The 17520-nt window shown below is 38.5% G+C and overlaps 2 protein-coding genes across 2 annotated transcripts; one reads left to right on the top strand and one right to left on the bottom strand.

Annotated features, from left to right (window-relative positions):
• Nucleotides 1–10955: 10955 nt before the first annotated feature.
• LOC147569177 (S-adenosyl-L-methionine-dependent methyltransferases superfamily protein) lies at nucleotides 10956–13970 on the top strand. The gene is given in 8 exon segments (XM_086655616.1): nucleotides 10956–11273; nucleotides 11645–11814; nucleotides 11975–12095; nucleotides 12916–12956; nucleotides 12959–13084; nucleotides 13207–13335; nucleotides 13414–13590; nucleotides 13774–13970. Coding segments are annotated over 8 exon segments (1035 nt in total). The 5' UTR covers nucleotides 10956–11074; the 3' UTR covers nucleotides 13846–13970.
• Nucleotides 13971–14192: 222 nt separating this feature from the next.
• LOC147569176 (Pentatricopeptide repeat (PPR) superfamily protein) lies at nucleotides 14193–16235 on the bottom strand. Its single transcript, XM_086655614.1, has one exon. The coding sequence runs from the start codon at nucleotides 16045–16047 to the stop codon at nucleotides 14350–14352; it is 1698 nt and encodes a 565-aa protein (XP_086511740.1). The 5' UTR covers nucleotides 16048–16235; the 3' UTR covers nucleotides 14193–14349.
• Between the last annotated feature and the right edge of the window lie 1285 nt (nucleotides 16236–17520).

Genomic DNA, 17520 nt, shown 5'->3' with positions numbered 1-17520 from the left:
TAAAGGGTGTTTTAGGAAACCTAAAAGGAGGTGGATTCTTATTAGGGTTCTATATAAACACTCTTAGGGCAGAGAATATGGTGTGGAATTTCTCTCTAAGCTTCCTTACTCTACCACATCAAGTAGAGAGGAGAAAGTGAGCTAATTCCCATTAACTATCTATCTAGTCAAGAAGAAAGGAGTTCTTCTTTTCAACCACCATTGGTGTGCTAGCTATACAACAAGGTGGGAGATCAAATTGTTTGCTCGTGTCCCAAGTAGAGGAGCTACACTTGAAGCTCTTGATCTTCTCATAAGCAATTGGAAAGGTTCGAGGGAAAACTAGCGAATAAGGTATTTATCTTTCTAGTTTTAATTAATGATTATCATAGGTTTATGCATGTGATCCTGGGAATACTAGTGTAGACATTAGATGTCTTAATTCCGCTATAAACACTAGTAGAAGGGTGTAAAACCCAACAGTGGCGTCAGAGCCTCTTGCAATTAGCCTATCTTATCTAAGTTTTGGACCAATTCCATGCTTTCCTAGATAGATTATTGTGTCAAAAGATTTCAAAATTTGTTCTTGAAAAGAGTTTCAAAACCTAAAATTTTGATCCAAATTGGTTTGATTAAAAGAGTTGTTTTTAAGTTTTTGGAAACTTGTGAAAAACAAAATTTGGAAACTTAGAATTGTTCTAAAAAGAATTTGAAATATTTAGAAGTGTTTCAAATTTTGGAAAAAGCAATTTAAAATTGCAACACAAAAAAAAAAAGGGGAGACTATTGAGTTTTTAGAAACTCAATAGGTCCGGCCAGGAAGCTTCCTGGCCGGACCAGTAGCCTGGAGGACGCGTCTGGTAGACGCGTCCCAGATTACTGATGGACGCGTCTGAGGACGCGTCCAGCTGCTCCAGGTCGCGTCTTCCAGACGCGACCAGTAGCTTAACCAGGACGCGTCTTCCAGACGCGTCCAGTAGCTACTACCAGACGCGTCTTGGAGATGCGTCTGGGGTCCTGGGTGTCTCGGACTATGTCCGAGACACCTAGTGCTGGTCCGGTCCAGCACCAGATGCGTCTAGGACGCGTCTGGTGCTTGGACTAGCGTCCTGGCTCCGGCCAGGACGAGATCAGGCCTATTGGCCTCGGCTCGGACATGCCGGCCCTATGGGCCGTGCCATATCCGGACCTTGTCCAAGCCCTTTTGTGGGCTTGGGCCGGGACTTGTCTAGGACTTGTCCCGGGTCTTTTCAAGGCTTTTCGGACCACGAAAAGGGACCACTATTCGAGTGGGAGTTTTATCCAAATTTTCTCCCAAAATTCCAATCCAAATATTTCCGAAATTAACCCGGGCCATTCAAGGCCCAAACGGAATTTCTCTTTAAAATCAAATTTTAAAATCAAACCAAGACACACCATTAGTCTAATCTTTTGATGTAGACTTAAGGTGCGTACATGACATACGGATGTCGACAAAAGTATCTCCCGGATATACATGCATATATAATTGATAGCCTTGAAATATATTATATGATTGCATGTGATGTGAATGCGGAAACTAGTATGGCCATAGAATTTATTTCTTATTCTTGTTTTGAGCACGGATGGGTGCATGTTTTGTAATAATTTTAATTTCAAGTTTACACGATCTGCGAATCGTTTGAGTCTTGTAATTAGAGTTTAGGGTTTATGAGTCCATTGATGAAACTCAAGGAAGAAATCCAAAGGCGAGTGGGAGAAATCAATGGAGGTTCAAAGACGGAGATCTAGACGAACTAAAAGGCGAAACAAGAAGCAAACCAAAGGAGATTAGATCTTCTAGGTTAGGGGCCATACTAGGATCCATATGTGCTTGATTTACTTTCTCGCGCGCATTTACTTACTTATTTACGCTTTATGTCGTGGATGTTAGTTAGGCTAATTAGTTCACTAAAACGAACGCCAGACTAGCGTAAAAGTCCCTAAAAGTAATTTTGAGTACAGTGCCTATCCAAATTAAGACACTCCTTGCGCCCTTGTTCGAGGAAGGTGGGTCGGCCTTCGCAGAGTACCTCCTCTACCTTGGGACATTGCGGGTAGGCCTATAGAAGAGGCCTACATGTCTAAATGGTTCTACTCAACGAGATCAGCAAGAGAGTCTTGGATACTCGAGGCAAAAGGATGGATTTTACACTAAACATGTAATCCATCAACCGAGAATCATATAGTATGATCAGTGAAAGTATTCACTCACCTAAATCAATGGGAATTAAGGGCAGGGCCCTAGTCCGCTTAATCCTTGAGAGATGGGATCTCGGAATCGCATTATTCATCTAGGGACACGTTTTATCTTGAATAATGTGGCAAAAACTTAGGACTTTTTGCAAAAATTATCGAATGTAATACTTAGCAAAATCCTTTTTCTGTTTCATGTAGTTTTACTATGGCAAAAATCAATCTTTTCAACCTATGTTCAATCCTTGATGAGGACAAATTGAACATGGATAACTTCCTTGATTGGGAAAAGAGATTGAGAAGTGTTCTCAAATCTACAAACAAAGAAAGCGTACTGGATACCCCTATTCCAAGAATAACTGCGAACTCAAAGGATGAGGAACAAAAGCAGGCCAAAAGTATCCGGATGAAATCAATTTCAGTAACTTGCCTTATGTTGGCAACCATGGAGCCTAATCTTCAAAAGAGATTCAGGAAAATGGATGCGCATACAATCATCCGTCGATTAAGGGACATGTCCCGAAACAAATCACGGTTGAGGAAGTACGGAACTTCTAAGGCAATCCGAAGAGGTATTGGAATGTCTGAATCAAAGAAAGAACTTCAACTGATTCAGAAGAACAAAAGGAAAAAGGAAGGAACTCACGATTCCGACCAAGGTATCTATGTTATCGAAGTTAGCTTAGCAAATACATTTGATTCTCAATCCTGGGTATTCGATACCGGATGTGGTGCTCATATCATTTATGATGTGCAGGGCCTTAAGGGAATCAAGTATTTATCTGGAAGGGAGCTTGTCCTACGAGTAGCAAATAGAGCAACGGTTGCTGCGAAAGCTGTAGGAACTTTCAGTCTACCTCTAGAAACTGGTCTAGTTTTAGAACTTCATAATTGCTATTATGTACCCTCTATTTCTAGAAACATTATCTCTGTCTCAGAATTAGACAAAGAGGGATATCACCTATTAATAAAAAACCAGCGTTGTTCTTTATACAAAGGTGAAATGTTTTATACTAGTGCTAAGCTATACAACGGTCTCTATATTACGAATATTGAGAACGAAGTCTTCAACATAGAAACCAATAGGCTATGGTCAGATGATTCAAATCCAAGTTACCTTTGCATTGTCGTTTGGGTCACATTAACATGACACGCATGAAGAAGCTCCATGAACATGGACTTCTAGGTTCGTATAATTTAGAATCATATGACACATGCGAATCATGTTTAATGGGTAAAATGACGAGGTTTTCTTTTAAAGGAAAAGGAGACCGAGCCAAAGAACCCTTGGAACTCATACATACGGATGTATGCGGACCAATGAGTACTCCGGCGAGAGGTAACTATGGCTACTTCATCACGTTCACGGATGACTTCACTCGTTATGGTTACATATACTTGATGAAGCATAAGTCCGAATCGTTTGACATGTTCAAACAATTTCAGAACGAAGTAGAGAATCAACTTGGCAAGAAAATAAAAGCCATTCGATCCGATCGAGGTGGTGAATATTTGAGTCAAGAATTTGACGATCATCTTAGGAGTTGTGGTATAATATCTCAACTCACTCCGCCAGGAGCACCCCAGATGAATGGTGTTTCTGAAAGGAGAAATCGCACCTTGTTAGACATGGTTCGATCTATGATGAGTTTAGCAAATCTTCCAAACACGTTCTGGGGGTATGCTCTAGAAACGGCTGCTTTCACACTTAACCGAGCTCCGTCAAAAGCTGTAGAAAAGACGCCATATGAGTTATGGTTTGGAAAGATTCCAAAGCTGTCTTTTCTCAAAGTCTGGGGATGCGAAGTTTATGTAAAACGCTTACAAGGAGACAAACTCGCACCTAAATCAGACAAATGTCTCTTTGTGGGCTATCCAAAAGAGACAAGGGGTTACTACTTCTACCACGAATCTGAGAACAAAGTGTTTGTTGCTCGAGATGGTGTCTTCCTTGAAAAGGAATTCCTTTCCAAACAGACAAGTGGGAGAAATGTAGATATCGATGAAATTCGATATGAGCAACAAATAAACACAGATATAGAAATATCAAGAGGTTTAGCGGCTCCTATCTATACACAAAGTATGGAAGAGGAGAATGAGGTCGAGAGAGTACCTCCCGCTCAAGTCGAATCAAATTCGCAGGAGACATCTCAACTAGTTGAGAACATTCCAAAAGTTGCTCAGGCCCCTCGTAGATCTCAAAGGCTCCAGGAATTATCTCAGAAAACAGATATCCTACTGTTAGAAGATAATGAGCCGAGTACCTACAACCAAGCTATGACGAGCCCCGACTCCGAAAAATGGCTAAAAGCCATGAGATCGGAAATGGATTCCATGTCAGAAAATCAAGTATGGAACTTGATCGATTTGCCCGATGGAGCAAAACCAATCGGATGCAAATGGGTTTTCAAAGTAAAAACTGACAAGGATGGAAACGTTAGCGTTTTCAAAGCTAGACTCGTGGCAAAAGGATACAAACAGATTCATGGCATAGACTATGATGAAACCTTTTCACCTGTCGCAATGCTTAAATCCATTCGGATCATTCTAGCAATTGCAGCTCATTATGATTATGAGATTTGGCAAATGGATGTCAAAACCGCCTTCCTGAACGGACACTTGGAAGAGGATGTGTACTTGACACAACCCGAAGGTTTTGTAGATTCCAAAAATGCTGGAAAAGTTTGCAAGCTTAAGAAATCCATTTATGGACTCAAGCAAGCAAGCCGGAGTTGGAATCTTCGATTCGACGAGAAAATCAAAGAATTTGGATTTCTCAAGAATGCAGAAGAATCTTGTGTTTACAAGAAGGTTAGTGGGAGCGACCTAGTTTTCTTAGTCCTTTATGTCGATGACATATTAATCATAGGAAACAATATTCCGATGTTGGAATCAGTTAAAGACTGGCTTCGGAAATGCTTCTCTATGAAGGACTTAGGGGAAGCAGAATACATATTGGGAATCAAGATCTATAGAGATAGATCAAGGAGGATGATCGGACTTAGTCAAGAAACTTATATAGATAAGATTCTTCAACGGTTCGAGATGACAAACTCCAAAAGAGGATTCCTTCCCATGTCACATGGTATGGTGCTTAGCAAAGATCAGTGTCCTAAGAGTCCTGATGAGCTAGCACACATGATGAAAGTACCCTATGCTTCGGCAATAGGATCAATCATGTACGCCATGAACTGCACTCGCCCAGACGTCTCATATGCTTTGAGCATGTGTAGCCGTTACCAATCAAATCCAGGCCAAGCGCACTGGCACGCCGCCAAGAATATCCTAAAGTACCTGAAAAGGACTAAGGATCATTTCCTGGTATATGGCGGGGAAGATACACTAAAAGTTGTAGGCCATGTGGATGCAAGCTTTCAAACGGATAGAGACGACTTCAAATCACAATTTGGGTTCGTCTACTGTCTGAATGGAGGAGCGGTATGTTGGAAAAGTTCCAAGCAGAGCACAGTTGCAGACTCTACCACTGAAGCAGAATACCTAGCGGCCTCGGAAGCTGCAAAGGAAGGAGTTTGGATCAAGAAGTTCCTGATAGAACTTGGTGTCGTACCTGGCATGGAAGAGGGCGTGACTCTCTATTGTGACAACAACGGAGCTATAGCCCAAGCCAAGGAACCAAGAGCGCACCAAAAATCCAAACATATCCAAAGGAAGTACCACTTGATTAGAGAAATCATAGAAAGAAAAGATGTGGTAATTTGCAAGGTTCATACGGATGATAACGTTGCAGATCCGTTAACCAAACCGTTACCTCAGCCCAAACATGATTCACACATGAGGGACATTGGTATAAAGCGCATTGGGGAATGGCAACAAATGTAATTTGGATTCATAATAGAGTTTATGTGCCTAATTACTTACATTCGATAAATAAAATAAAAGAAATTTTATTTTGTCCTTAAAATTTGGTTTGGTATTTTAAGAGACAGTCCACACGATAAAGAAAACGCTCCGAGTAGGCTTGTCAGATACGTGATCTGATGAATGAAACCCTACTAAGTGAACTTGGAGTGATTCATTATCAATTCCCTAGTCCAGGTCATTGCATGGACAACAATGACTCACGAAGACTAGTACGGGAGTCGATGGGATAGCGCAGTTTCATGGGTTACAGGAATAGTGTATTCGATTCGACTACGTGAGTGCATAATAGGGATTATACGCTGGAATAACCCTCAACGTGAGAAGTTCATCCAAAGAATGATGAAATTGTCAAACTTCTCACAAAGACAAGATTGAAGAGATTCCTCAAAACATGAATGCTCAGCTCATCTTATGTAAGGAATGTCTGACTTTGGTTCCGTTAAACGCCGCGCCGTAAAAGGAGGTTATAAAGGCGGATACTGGGAAGGACAGGATAGACATGAAGTTGAGTGGGAGCGCAATAATGGATTATGTCCTCCTAACCATGTTAGGGTACAGTGTCCTCGGGCCACTTGACGAGCAACAACTGAAAATGCATGGTCGTGCTCAAATGGATTAAAAGTTAATCATTTGTTTTGACAGTTGTACTCGAGATCAAGAAAGTCTGAATGACGTGACGTATCAGATGGGATACTAAGTGACATGGGAATCGAGCATTGTACTTGTTTTAAGTCCAAGTGGGAGTCTGAAGGAGTTGAAGGAGATGTCCTTCGACCAAGGTGACAATGCGAACGATTTGTCGGATAGGACAATTGATGTGGAAGATCATCAAGTCCGATTGATTTAGGGATCGTAGAGTTGTAGCTAGAGACCAACTACGATCGTCGAATTACGGAGTAATTCGCGGCTAACTTCGATCGGATCCTACAACGGGTTACACATAAGAGTGACAAATTGATCTAGGATATGACTAGTGGGAGTGAGATATAATCATGGGAATGTCCCATAAACATATCTCATAGGCCTAAAAAGGAATTAGGCAAAGATAGTACAAAAGGGCCAAAAACAGGGTTTTTGGGCCTAGACCGGTTCGGGTACTTCTAGGACTCGGATTGGGCTGAATTTTGGAGGGTTAGTTGCTTATATAATAAACATTATATATGCCAATTTTCGTGGTGTTTGGGCACCTCCTCCTTAGGGAATTGAGAAAATACCAATAGTTGCTATTTTCGACTATTTCCCTAAATCTTATTCTAAAGGGTGTTTTAGGAAACCTAAAAGGAGGTGGATTCTTATTAGGGTTCTATATAAACACTCTTAGGGCAGAGAATAAGGTGTGGAATTTCTCTCTAAGCTTCCTTACTCTACCACATCAAGTAGAGAGGAGAAAGTGAGCTAATTCCCATTAACTATCTATCTAGTCAAGAAGAAAGGAGTTCTTCTTTTCAACCACCATTGGTGTGCTAGCTATACAACAAGGTGGGAGATCAAATTGTTTGCTCGTGTCCCAAGTAGAGGAGCTACACTTGAAGCTCTTGATCTTCTCATAAGCAATTGGAAAGGTTCGAGGGAAAACTAGCGAATAAGGTATTTATCTTTCTAGTTTTAATTAATGATTATCATAGGTTTATGCATGTGATCCTGGGAATACTAGTGTAGACATTAGATGTCTTAATTCCGCTATAAACACTAGTAGAAGGGTGTAAAACCCAACACGAAGTAGTACTCACTGGGATGCCATAACAAGGTTGTTACGGTATTTAAGGTACACAAAGGATTATGAACTCCATTATACCAAGTACCCAGAAGTACTTGAAGGATATTGTGATGCAAATTGGATATCCGATACCGATGATACAAGATCAACCAGTGGTTATGTATTTACACTGGGAGGGGCTGCCATATCTTGGAAATCTTCTAAGCAAACTTGTATTGCTAGATCAACGATGGATTCAGAATTCATTGCTTTGGATAAAGCTGCAGAAGAAGCCGAGTGGCTTAGACAGTTTTTAGAAGATATACCAATATGGCCTAAGCCTGTGCCTGCAATCAAGATTCATTGTGACAATCAAGCTGCGATTGCTTAGGCACATAGTAAAATGTATAATGGTAAGTCTCGACACATCCGTCGAAGACATAATACCGTGAAGCAATTACTCTCTGAAGGAGTTATTACAATAGATTATGTAAAATCTAAAGAAAACCTAGCTGATCCTTTCACTAAGGGACTGCCTAGAGATCTAGTAATTGCTTCATCAAGGGGAATGGGTTTACTGTCTAAAGTAAATGAGTAAAGGCATAATGAAACCCTACCTAGAAGACTGGAGATCCCACGATCTAGGTTCAAAGGGAAACTGAAGTTATATCTTGACTCGAACAAAACACTGGAAGAGAGTTTCTCTCTTTCCCATTCCTAGGATGAAATCAGTGTTGTCTGCAATGCAGAGGTTAAGCTTACAGCTTTTAATGTATCCGAAAAATTTAGAAATTTGTCTATAAGGAAGGTATAGCAGTGTACCTAAGTAGGAAACACCTATATGTGTGGGAATTGGTGTCGGTTCTATGGGAAGGTCGTATTAGGCTGACTTCTCTAATGCACACACGAAACTAGGAACGTTCATGACCGCAAAGAACACAACCGAGAACTCAAAACAAGTAAGGAATTAGCTGTGTGTTAATTATATTTGGCTTACAATTACCAGGACTCAGTTCAAGACTAACAGTTCACTGTTGTCCTTGTAAACCTGATAGTTATCACTAGGGAAGGTTCAAAGCTTTAAAGCCACCTTCATCCGATGCAGCGACACTCCGCGTAAGAACTATTGTCTGTCAGCATTATAGCATAGTAAGGTATGTCAGTTTGCTGTGATTTTCGAACATGTAATAATCATTCATGTGGGGGATTGTTGGAATCGGTACCTAGCTCAAAAGTAGCTGGACCGGTTTTTGGTTAATTTGATGTACCTATATTCGTTAGAATCTCGAGAAAGACGTCTCGTTGGATTCGCCTCGTCGAGCTCTTGAATTTAGACTCAAATTTTGTCCAAATCTGATTCCGTATGAGTGAGTTATTACAAAATTCATTTGGTATGGGTACCATTAACTCAAAACCGGGATTTTGAGTTAGTACCACATTTATGAAAGAGGAAATGGTTTATTTCCCTTTTATAGAACCTTCCATATACTTATGGTATGTTCTTTAGAATAGAAAGGTGACTCACGTGGTTTGCACGCGCACGCGCGGCGTGGGCGAATGGGCGTTTACGGCGCATTGGGCGTTTACGGCGCATTGGGCGCTTTTGAGGCGCCCGCACGCACTTTGCACTTCTGACGGTCAACATGGCACCCGAAAACCAACAGACAAATATGATTGTTGGGAAGCATCCATTCGTCTATAGGCACCTGTCTGAAGTGTCACCAATACTTCTATAAATACCAAACAGAATCCAGCAAACAATATACGAATATTTTCAGCATTCAAAGTTAAGAGCTTTAGAGTTTAAGAAGTCAATTCATCTGTCGTTCTTACTGCTTGTTCTAAGTTCGCACGCTTTCAGAAAAACGAAGTACTCTCGTCGTCATACTGAAAGGTACAGCCGTTGTATCCTGGGAGACAAACATCTTACTGGTTTTAGTACTAATACCAGGGTGTTCACTGTCTTAAGGAAAGAGACAACTCGACTCGACTTTCTCTCTCTAATCTTTTATTTAATCCTTGTTTTTAAAAAATTATTGTTTTCCTTTTAATCTGTTTAAGATACAATATCAATTTTTTTTTTAAATAAAATTATCTCTGAATCTATTTCAGAAAGACACTCTAAAGTGTATCCCTGTTTTAATACTGAAAAAAGATAGGAAGATCAGATTCTTGGTTTTTCATAATACCAGAAGAACAACAACTTTCACCCCTCTTCTAACGTCGCCAGCAAAGGGTCACCCGCGCGGCTCTTTCCCTACGATCCATGTCGAAATTATTCATCTCTTCTAACTCATCTCATATTCATATTATTTCTCTTTCTTTCTCTCTCTTTTTCTTTCTTTTAGTTCCGGCGAAGGGAAGGCCCTTTCAGAACCTTTCGTTCGGATGTGGGGATTCCAGATTTAGACGGCCCCTCATCAGAAAAATCAGGCGAAGGGCCCTCTTCTTTCGTCAGAACATAGAGAAAAGAACGAAAAGGCGAAACATGAAAGCGAAGAAAGAGAGTGGCGGTGACAAATGGAATTGGAGATGGTTGTGGCGCTGAAATTAGTTGTGGTGGTGGGAGAGGAAAATGAGGGAATAAGAAGCTGAAAAAGTAAATGGTGGGTTAGATGAAACAAAAGAGAATAATTTATTTTTCCATTCAAAAAAATTTTATTCAGAAAAATTTCTTTATTTGTTGGTGTCTTCTTGATTAGTTCTCATTTACCAATAAAGAATCTGTGATCTAAAAATTCAAAATTTGGGGATAATAGTAAACCAATCCAATCTTGAAAAATATTTAAAAAAACTCATTCCGCAAAAATATAATTGTACTCTTGAAATGAAAACTTACAGTCGAATTCGTCTCTACTATAATTCCTACCTTAATCAATGTGAAAAATATTTATGTAAATTTTTTAACAAATTCATTTTTGCTCAAAAATTATTTGCAAAAATATTTTACATTTTCTTTTTTTGGATTTGACAAACACACTGACTAACATTTGGCTAAACATTTTTAGATTTGTTTATGAAAAAAAGGAAAAAATGATTTTCACATTTTCTTTTTTTGTGTTTTGGAAGGAAACATTATCTCGAGGACATTCTTGGGTAGGTAGGTTTAGGTGGCATTCTTGTGAAAAAAATGATTTTCACATTTTCTTTTTTTTTGTGTTTAACCAAAAAAACAAGATTTTAAAAGATTTAACCGTGTTCTTTTTTTTTAATCTCGACGACATTCTTGGGTAGGTAGGTTTAGGTGGCTTGGTCTAATCAGGATCCTGCAATTTCATTGTGTTTTCTAATTGAATTCTGGAAATGAGTTGCTTCGCGCCTGCAACTGCTTCTGGTGCAATCCTACTACTTCATCCACCCAATATCTCATCATCCAACTGTAAGAACAAGAAGAAGAAAAATTGTGAACTCAAGGCGAAGCTCAACGATTATGAGAGTGACCCATTACTCCAATCTGCCATTAATGCTGCTTCTCTTCGTTTTCAGGAGTCTAATCGATCTGGTTAACTCTCTCTCTCTCTCTCTCTTCCTATTATTGTTTTTATTTTTAGTTATCTTTATTGAAAATTTAGTTGAAAATTTGAAATACCCATTAAGCATTTCTGTCAGGAACTAAAAACCCAGATTCTAATTCGATCAAATGTTTTATAGATCTAATAAAGATTTTAAAGTATGAACTTCTATGTGCTTAATTTGGGAGAGTTGTGGTACATGATACTTATAATATCATTTCTTATGGCATTTGAATTGCAAACCCTAGTTAGGTATTTGATTACATTTTCAAATCAGTTCACTTATTTTGTTCAGAATCAAGTGAATAGCTCAGATTTGATGTTTGAATTACTTATACTAATTCTCTTCTACCATTTGCAGATCCTTTATATTTTGACCCATATGCTGGATGCTTTATTAGTCCTAATGTTCAGAAAGAAATGGGTCAAAGCTCATTGTCAAGATCATTTACATCTCGTTATTCGCTCGCCACAAAGTTCATTGATGATAAGTTGCTAACTAGAATGAGTCAAATTGATGACCTTAGGCAGGTATTTTGTTTAATCTAATACAAGGAATGAACTCTAATTTATCTTTAACTTACTCAAGTAGCCTCCATTGCCCAATCGGTATATGAGTTCCTTACGTACTAGTATCACAAGTCACAGTGAAGAAGAAAAAGATGTTTAGTTCTCTACTTACCCTTTGCAGGTTGTTTTGCTTACAGATGGTATGGACACCCGGCCGTATAGATTGAAATGGCCAAATTCAACTATAATATTCGACATATCCCCCGGAAGAGTGTTTCAAGTAGCAGCTCAAAAGCTGAAAGGTATGTATTTCTTAGTCTTGGTTAGGGATTTTGTAATTAGGGTTTTGACCATCCTTTGTATACATGAACATGCATTTACTTTATCTTATAGAAACCTATTTTGCATATCGCCTAGTGTTCTTTAGACTCGCGAAATGGGTCCTTAGTAACTAACTGATGAGAGAAATGCAAGTACTAGCTAGCTTACCTGGTATTGTCTACTGTTGTGGACAGTTATACCCAGGTTCTGCTTGCATTGACACCGAATTATTGATCCTATTGGAATTAAGATCACCTATTCAGAAATGGGTTTTTAATGGTGTGGATGTGTGTAGCTCAAAAACTCAGTTATTGGTTGCCGTTATCGTTTTCATGAAGCAATCAAGCAAATAACAGAAATGGTAACACAACGATTGAAGTTCCAAGAACTTTTAGGGTTTTTTTCTCCAAATATACTTTGCTAGTAAGTGTTGTGGTTAACAAGACCATAAAAATCACACACTTCTTAACTCTGGTTTTCTTACGTGAAATAAAGTCTTATTGGCAACCCCACTATTTTAAATCTTACAAGCAGAGCATAAATTGTGTTGAGTGCTACTAAAAGTTTCCCCGGACTTTCCTGAATTATCTTTTGGTAACTGAAGAAAATATAAATATATATTCAGAAGTAACCGGAAATGAAGTTCATCAGATGGCTTCCTTATATGTGTTGTCTTTGTTGATTGTACACAATATAGTAGAGTCTAAAGACATGTTATATCCGAAAGTTTGTTTCTTGTATTGAGAGCTTCTCGGAGATTCCATTATGTTAATAAGAATAAGTTGCTCCTCATATTTGAAGGTCATCAAAGATTTCCTCACCCTCACTCGAGAATAAACTTTCAGATGTCGGGGCTAAGATTCCCAGAAGTTGCTTGCTTATCCATGTTCCATCAGAATCATTTGATAGACAAGAGATCTTATACAGAAAGGGCTTTAATGGCAGCAGGCCGAGCATATGGGTTATGCAGGTGATCCACTAAGTTTTGTTTTAAAATTATCTCTAATTCTACAATGTTTACCCACTCATAAAGTGGGCGACCAAATTTTAGTCGTGGTGTTGCTGAATGCTTCTTTCTGGTTTTCTCTATAGGGATTACCATTATTGACCCTTGAAAAGTTTAAAGACATTGTGATCCTAGTAAGTAGTTTAGCCACCAAAGGAGACATTTTCTTAGGAGAAGTGCCTGCCTGGTTGGTGGAGAGTGAAGCTGCAGAAAAGGTTTGTTTAGTCTCTCTCTCTCTCTTTACATGTATATATGAGTGTCTGTGTGTAATTTATAAATGTTTTTCTCTCTAGGGTCTTGAACAACTTGATTCAAAGAATTGGATGGACAAGTTTTTCATGAGTAATGGTTTCAAAGTCGATGTAGTTTCCTATGATGAAGTTGCAAGGAATTTGGGTAGAGATCTTCCATCAGGAGACCAGATATATATACCTTTTGTTGCAGAACAGTTACGGCTATCCGATGGTCAGGTGACTATTATTAGTTTCCGAAACAGATTAATCATAGACTCTAACAAAACAGGTTTCTAACACGAAATCGAGTCTAAGAGTGGACCCCAGACACGAGCTTTTTGCATCTAAATTTCAGATTTGTTCGTGTTTATGTTTGCGTTATTATGTTCAAGCTTTTGAGTTGAACTTCATTTTTTGCAGATGGAAAATTGGAGGAGAGTACTGGACAGAGTAGAAGAAGATGGAGATGAGGATGGGTTTGAGGAATTCTAGGAGTAGGAAACTAATCTGTTTCGTTTATGTTGTAACACTTGTTTTTGTTTTTATTTTGAGATCGATTCTCACTCACATTCTCTAAAGCAAATAAAAAATCCTACAAGTTCTTTTCCTGAAGTAAAGATATGGCCATAAAAGAAGGAAAATATTGTTTGGAGTTTCGTTTGTTATTTTCTAAGCCCAATTCGAAATGATCAGAAGTCTGCATTGACTTGACTAAGATTTCAGAATCATTTGTTTTCGTCCGAGCGGCTGATATAGATTGATTTTGGTTTTATTTGAGCCAAATAAGTAAGATGTACACAAAGAAAGGAAAGAAAATCACCACCTTAATCTAGGTAGTGGGATAAATATATATGTGCTCGAAGGCAATAAGCAATATGTCAGTGATACCTTATTGGGCAGATTAACAATATATGTAATAGTACATTTTGGCATACAACAAAAGGGTGATCATCAACATAGATAGACTGATCGGAGTTATATAAATAAGTAATATGATCACCAATAATCTTTACAAGAACATGATCCATCTCTAAAATGGTGAAACCGATTACAATCTCTAACAACAATATCCCGATTGAATATTCTAGATATCATCTTTATAGTGACATGACAGTCATTGCAGATTCTAAGATTTTTAACAATACGAATCGCTGTCCCTGGACTAGTCTTGATAAAGCTGAAGGCAATCGCCAACTTCTCGCTGTGAAGTGAAAGAGCAAACTCTTTTCCTTCTTCGTCCAAGTCTAACAAGACCTCTTTGGTGTCACTAACATAACCTTCCATCTTTAACCTCTTCATGATCTCGTCTAGCATCAAATAGATCTCTCGGGTCTCTGGGTGAGATTCATCTCCTACAGAAAACTCGTGTAACATTCCACCAATTTCAACCAAGCTGCATCCTGGCATCTTTTTTATTCCTTTTGCTTCCATTAAACCTCTCACATATCTTACATTCTCCCACTTGCCCATCTTTGCATATACATTTGAAAGAAGAACATAAGCTCCACTATTCGTTGGTTCGAGTTCAATAATTTCTCTCAGAGCTAGTTCACACGTTTTTATGTCTCCGTGCATTCTAGACCCACTTAAAAGGGCTCCCCAAACAAGAACATCAGGTTTCATAGGCATGGATTCCACAATATCTATCGCCTTCTCTAACAAACCAGCTCTCCCATAAAGATCAACAATGCAACCATAATGTTGGATCAATGGAGTAATATCAAATTTCTCACTCATCATCTCAAAATACTTCATTCCTTCATCCACAAGACCTCCATGAACACAAGCACACAAAACACCCAAAAACGTCACATTATTCGGCATCACCCCATGATTCTGCATCTGCAAAAACAAATTAAAGCATTCTTCATTATGCCCATGCATTGCAAGGCCTGAAATCATGGCACTCCAAGCCATCACATCTTTATCTTCTCCCAATTCATTAAACACCCATCTTGCTCTTTCAATACAACCACATTTTGCATACATATCAATTAAAGAAGTTCCTAAAATCACGTCGATTTTCATTCCACATCTATCTATATAAGCATGAACCCACTTCCCATGCTCAAGAGCACCTAATCGTCCACAAGCCGATAATACACTAGACATGGTAAACTCATTTGGTCTAACAAAATCAACTTTTAAACCTTGCATTTCTCTAAACAACACTAATGCTTCTTTATATTCACCACATTTTACATACCCATTAATCATACAACTCCAAGAAATAACATTTCGTTCAGGCATTTCATCAAACAGTTTCCTTGCCATTTCAACAAACCCCATTTTCACATTCATAGATATGATTGAATTCCAAGAAGGCAAATCCGGATGAGGAATTTCATCAAACACTTGTTGGGCAGAATTAAAACACCCACAGGATGAATACATATTAATAAGAGAAGTCAGAACAAAAGAATCAGAAGCAAACCCAGAACTTAAAACATGACCATGAACTTGTTTTCCCTTATATGAAGAAGAAGAAGAAAGAGAGTGAAGGAGGAAAGGGAAAGTGTGGAAATCTGGTTTAACCCCATGAAAACGCATACGAAGATATATAGATAGAGGAGAAGAGGGATGAGAATGGGCATGAGAGCGAATTAGAGTGTTCCAGATGAATGATTCAAGGGTTGGATGAGAGAGATTGAGAGATGGATGAGTTGAAGATATGAGTTTTGCTGTCACTCTCATTACTCTCGATTCTCGAGACAAGTTCTTTTGGCGGGATTTAACGGTCTACTGGTGTTTAAATATTTTCATAGCGTGGTTACTCGCAAATGCGCTGTCGGAACTGTAAATCCGACGGGGCTAGTTTAGTGTAGTTAAATATCAGTTGGTTTTACTTGTTTTTTTTCCTTTGCTACTTTAAAATCTCATAATTCATTAGGTTAATATTTATTTCCATTTGAATATTTATTGATGTTTCAACATGTAGAGAGATAATCAATGAAAATTTACCCATAATCCAACACTTTTATTCATATATAATTAATCATGAGACACAATATTACTAAGTGTCTATGTCCCACATTGGATACATTATTATGATCATCAATTAACTTAATATTGAACTACTTATAGTCCCATGATCATACCAACTCCCTGTGTCTCTTAGCCCAAAGATCTTTGCCGTTGACAACGAACCTTGCCTTTACTTCTCCGTTTAGTACGCTTGAAGCAATAGATGCGTGGTTAAAAGTAACTCTTGCAAAAAGAGGAGCCACACCTGGTTTCGTTTTCTCCATGGTTATATCCTCAACTACTCCGTCTCCCCAATAACTATGTTCACACCAATAAAAAGAAAAAATTAACAAAAGGAACTTATATTTATCATGTAGAAGAAACAAAAATTACTGTACTTACTAGGTGAAGAAATCAAATATTTCATTCCTGCCAAGTGGGAGGTTCCTAGAAAAAGTGAGGAATAAAGTTCTCTCAGTTAATGAATTTGAACTCGACAAAACCATATTCCTGCGAATGAAACCAGTGATTTCCTCATTTATAGTATTTTCATCCAGTACTATGTTACAAACATTTGTCATTACATAGTTAATTGTTGCATTATAAAAATAGTTATTGAAACTGAACCGTCTTGAATTCATAGGTTCCGCCCCGCAAAGTGATGCTAATTTTGGGGTGTCATTAATCTCCGTAGAATAATCGGCACCTGGATTCAATTTGTCTAAACAATATACCGTTTCAGAAAATATATCCTCTAACTTATCTCTGTGGGCATGAATGCTAAGAGTTAGGTTGTCCACAATTTTCATTTTCTCTAGCATGATCCAGACGGCAATAGCTCTCTTAGATAAATTAACATCTTTTCCCATGTCTCTAACAAGACATTGGAAAAGACGTCGTTCTATGACATATGCTTCGGGAGTGATTGGATGGAAAACCATGATATATATGGTGTAGGGGAGGTGTAGATCTGAAGGCTAAAAAGTTCAATGCAAAATTGTGAAGTTTTAAGCCAGTTTCCGTTCTAATTTATAGTGATCGAACCGATGCTTTGGAACCAGTTTGTAGAACCGTTTGTGACTTTTCGAAAAGCCGTAAGGGTATTATAGTAACTTGACTAATAACCGTTAAAGGGAAACCGTATAAACACGTCACAAACCATTCAAAACCCGGACCGCTAAAGGCGTTGGTAGCCCTAAACAG

Source organism: Eschscholzia californica, unplaced genomic scaffold, assembly GCF_041429995.1.
Source record: "Eschscholzia californica isolate CP2 unplaced genomic scaffold, dmEscCali1.0.p SCAF_1, whole genome shotgun sequence".
NCBI classification, from domain to species: domain Eukaryota; kingdom Viridiplantae; phylum Streptophyta; class Magnoliopsida; order Ranunculales; family Papaveraceae; genus Eschscholzia; species Eschscholzia californica.
Note: the sequence above shows the minus strand (reverse complement) of the source record. Positions and strands in the feature narration are given on the sequence as shown.

What these genes read in the sequence shown, in the direction of transcription:
- LOC147569176 (XM_086655614.1), bottom strand. Translation starts at nt 16,047, where the DNA reads ATGAGAGTGACAGCAAAACTCATATCTTCAACTCATCCATCTCTCAAT.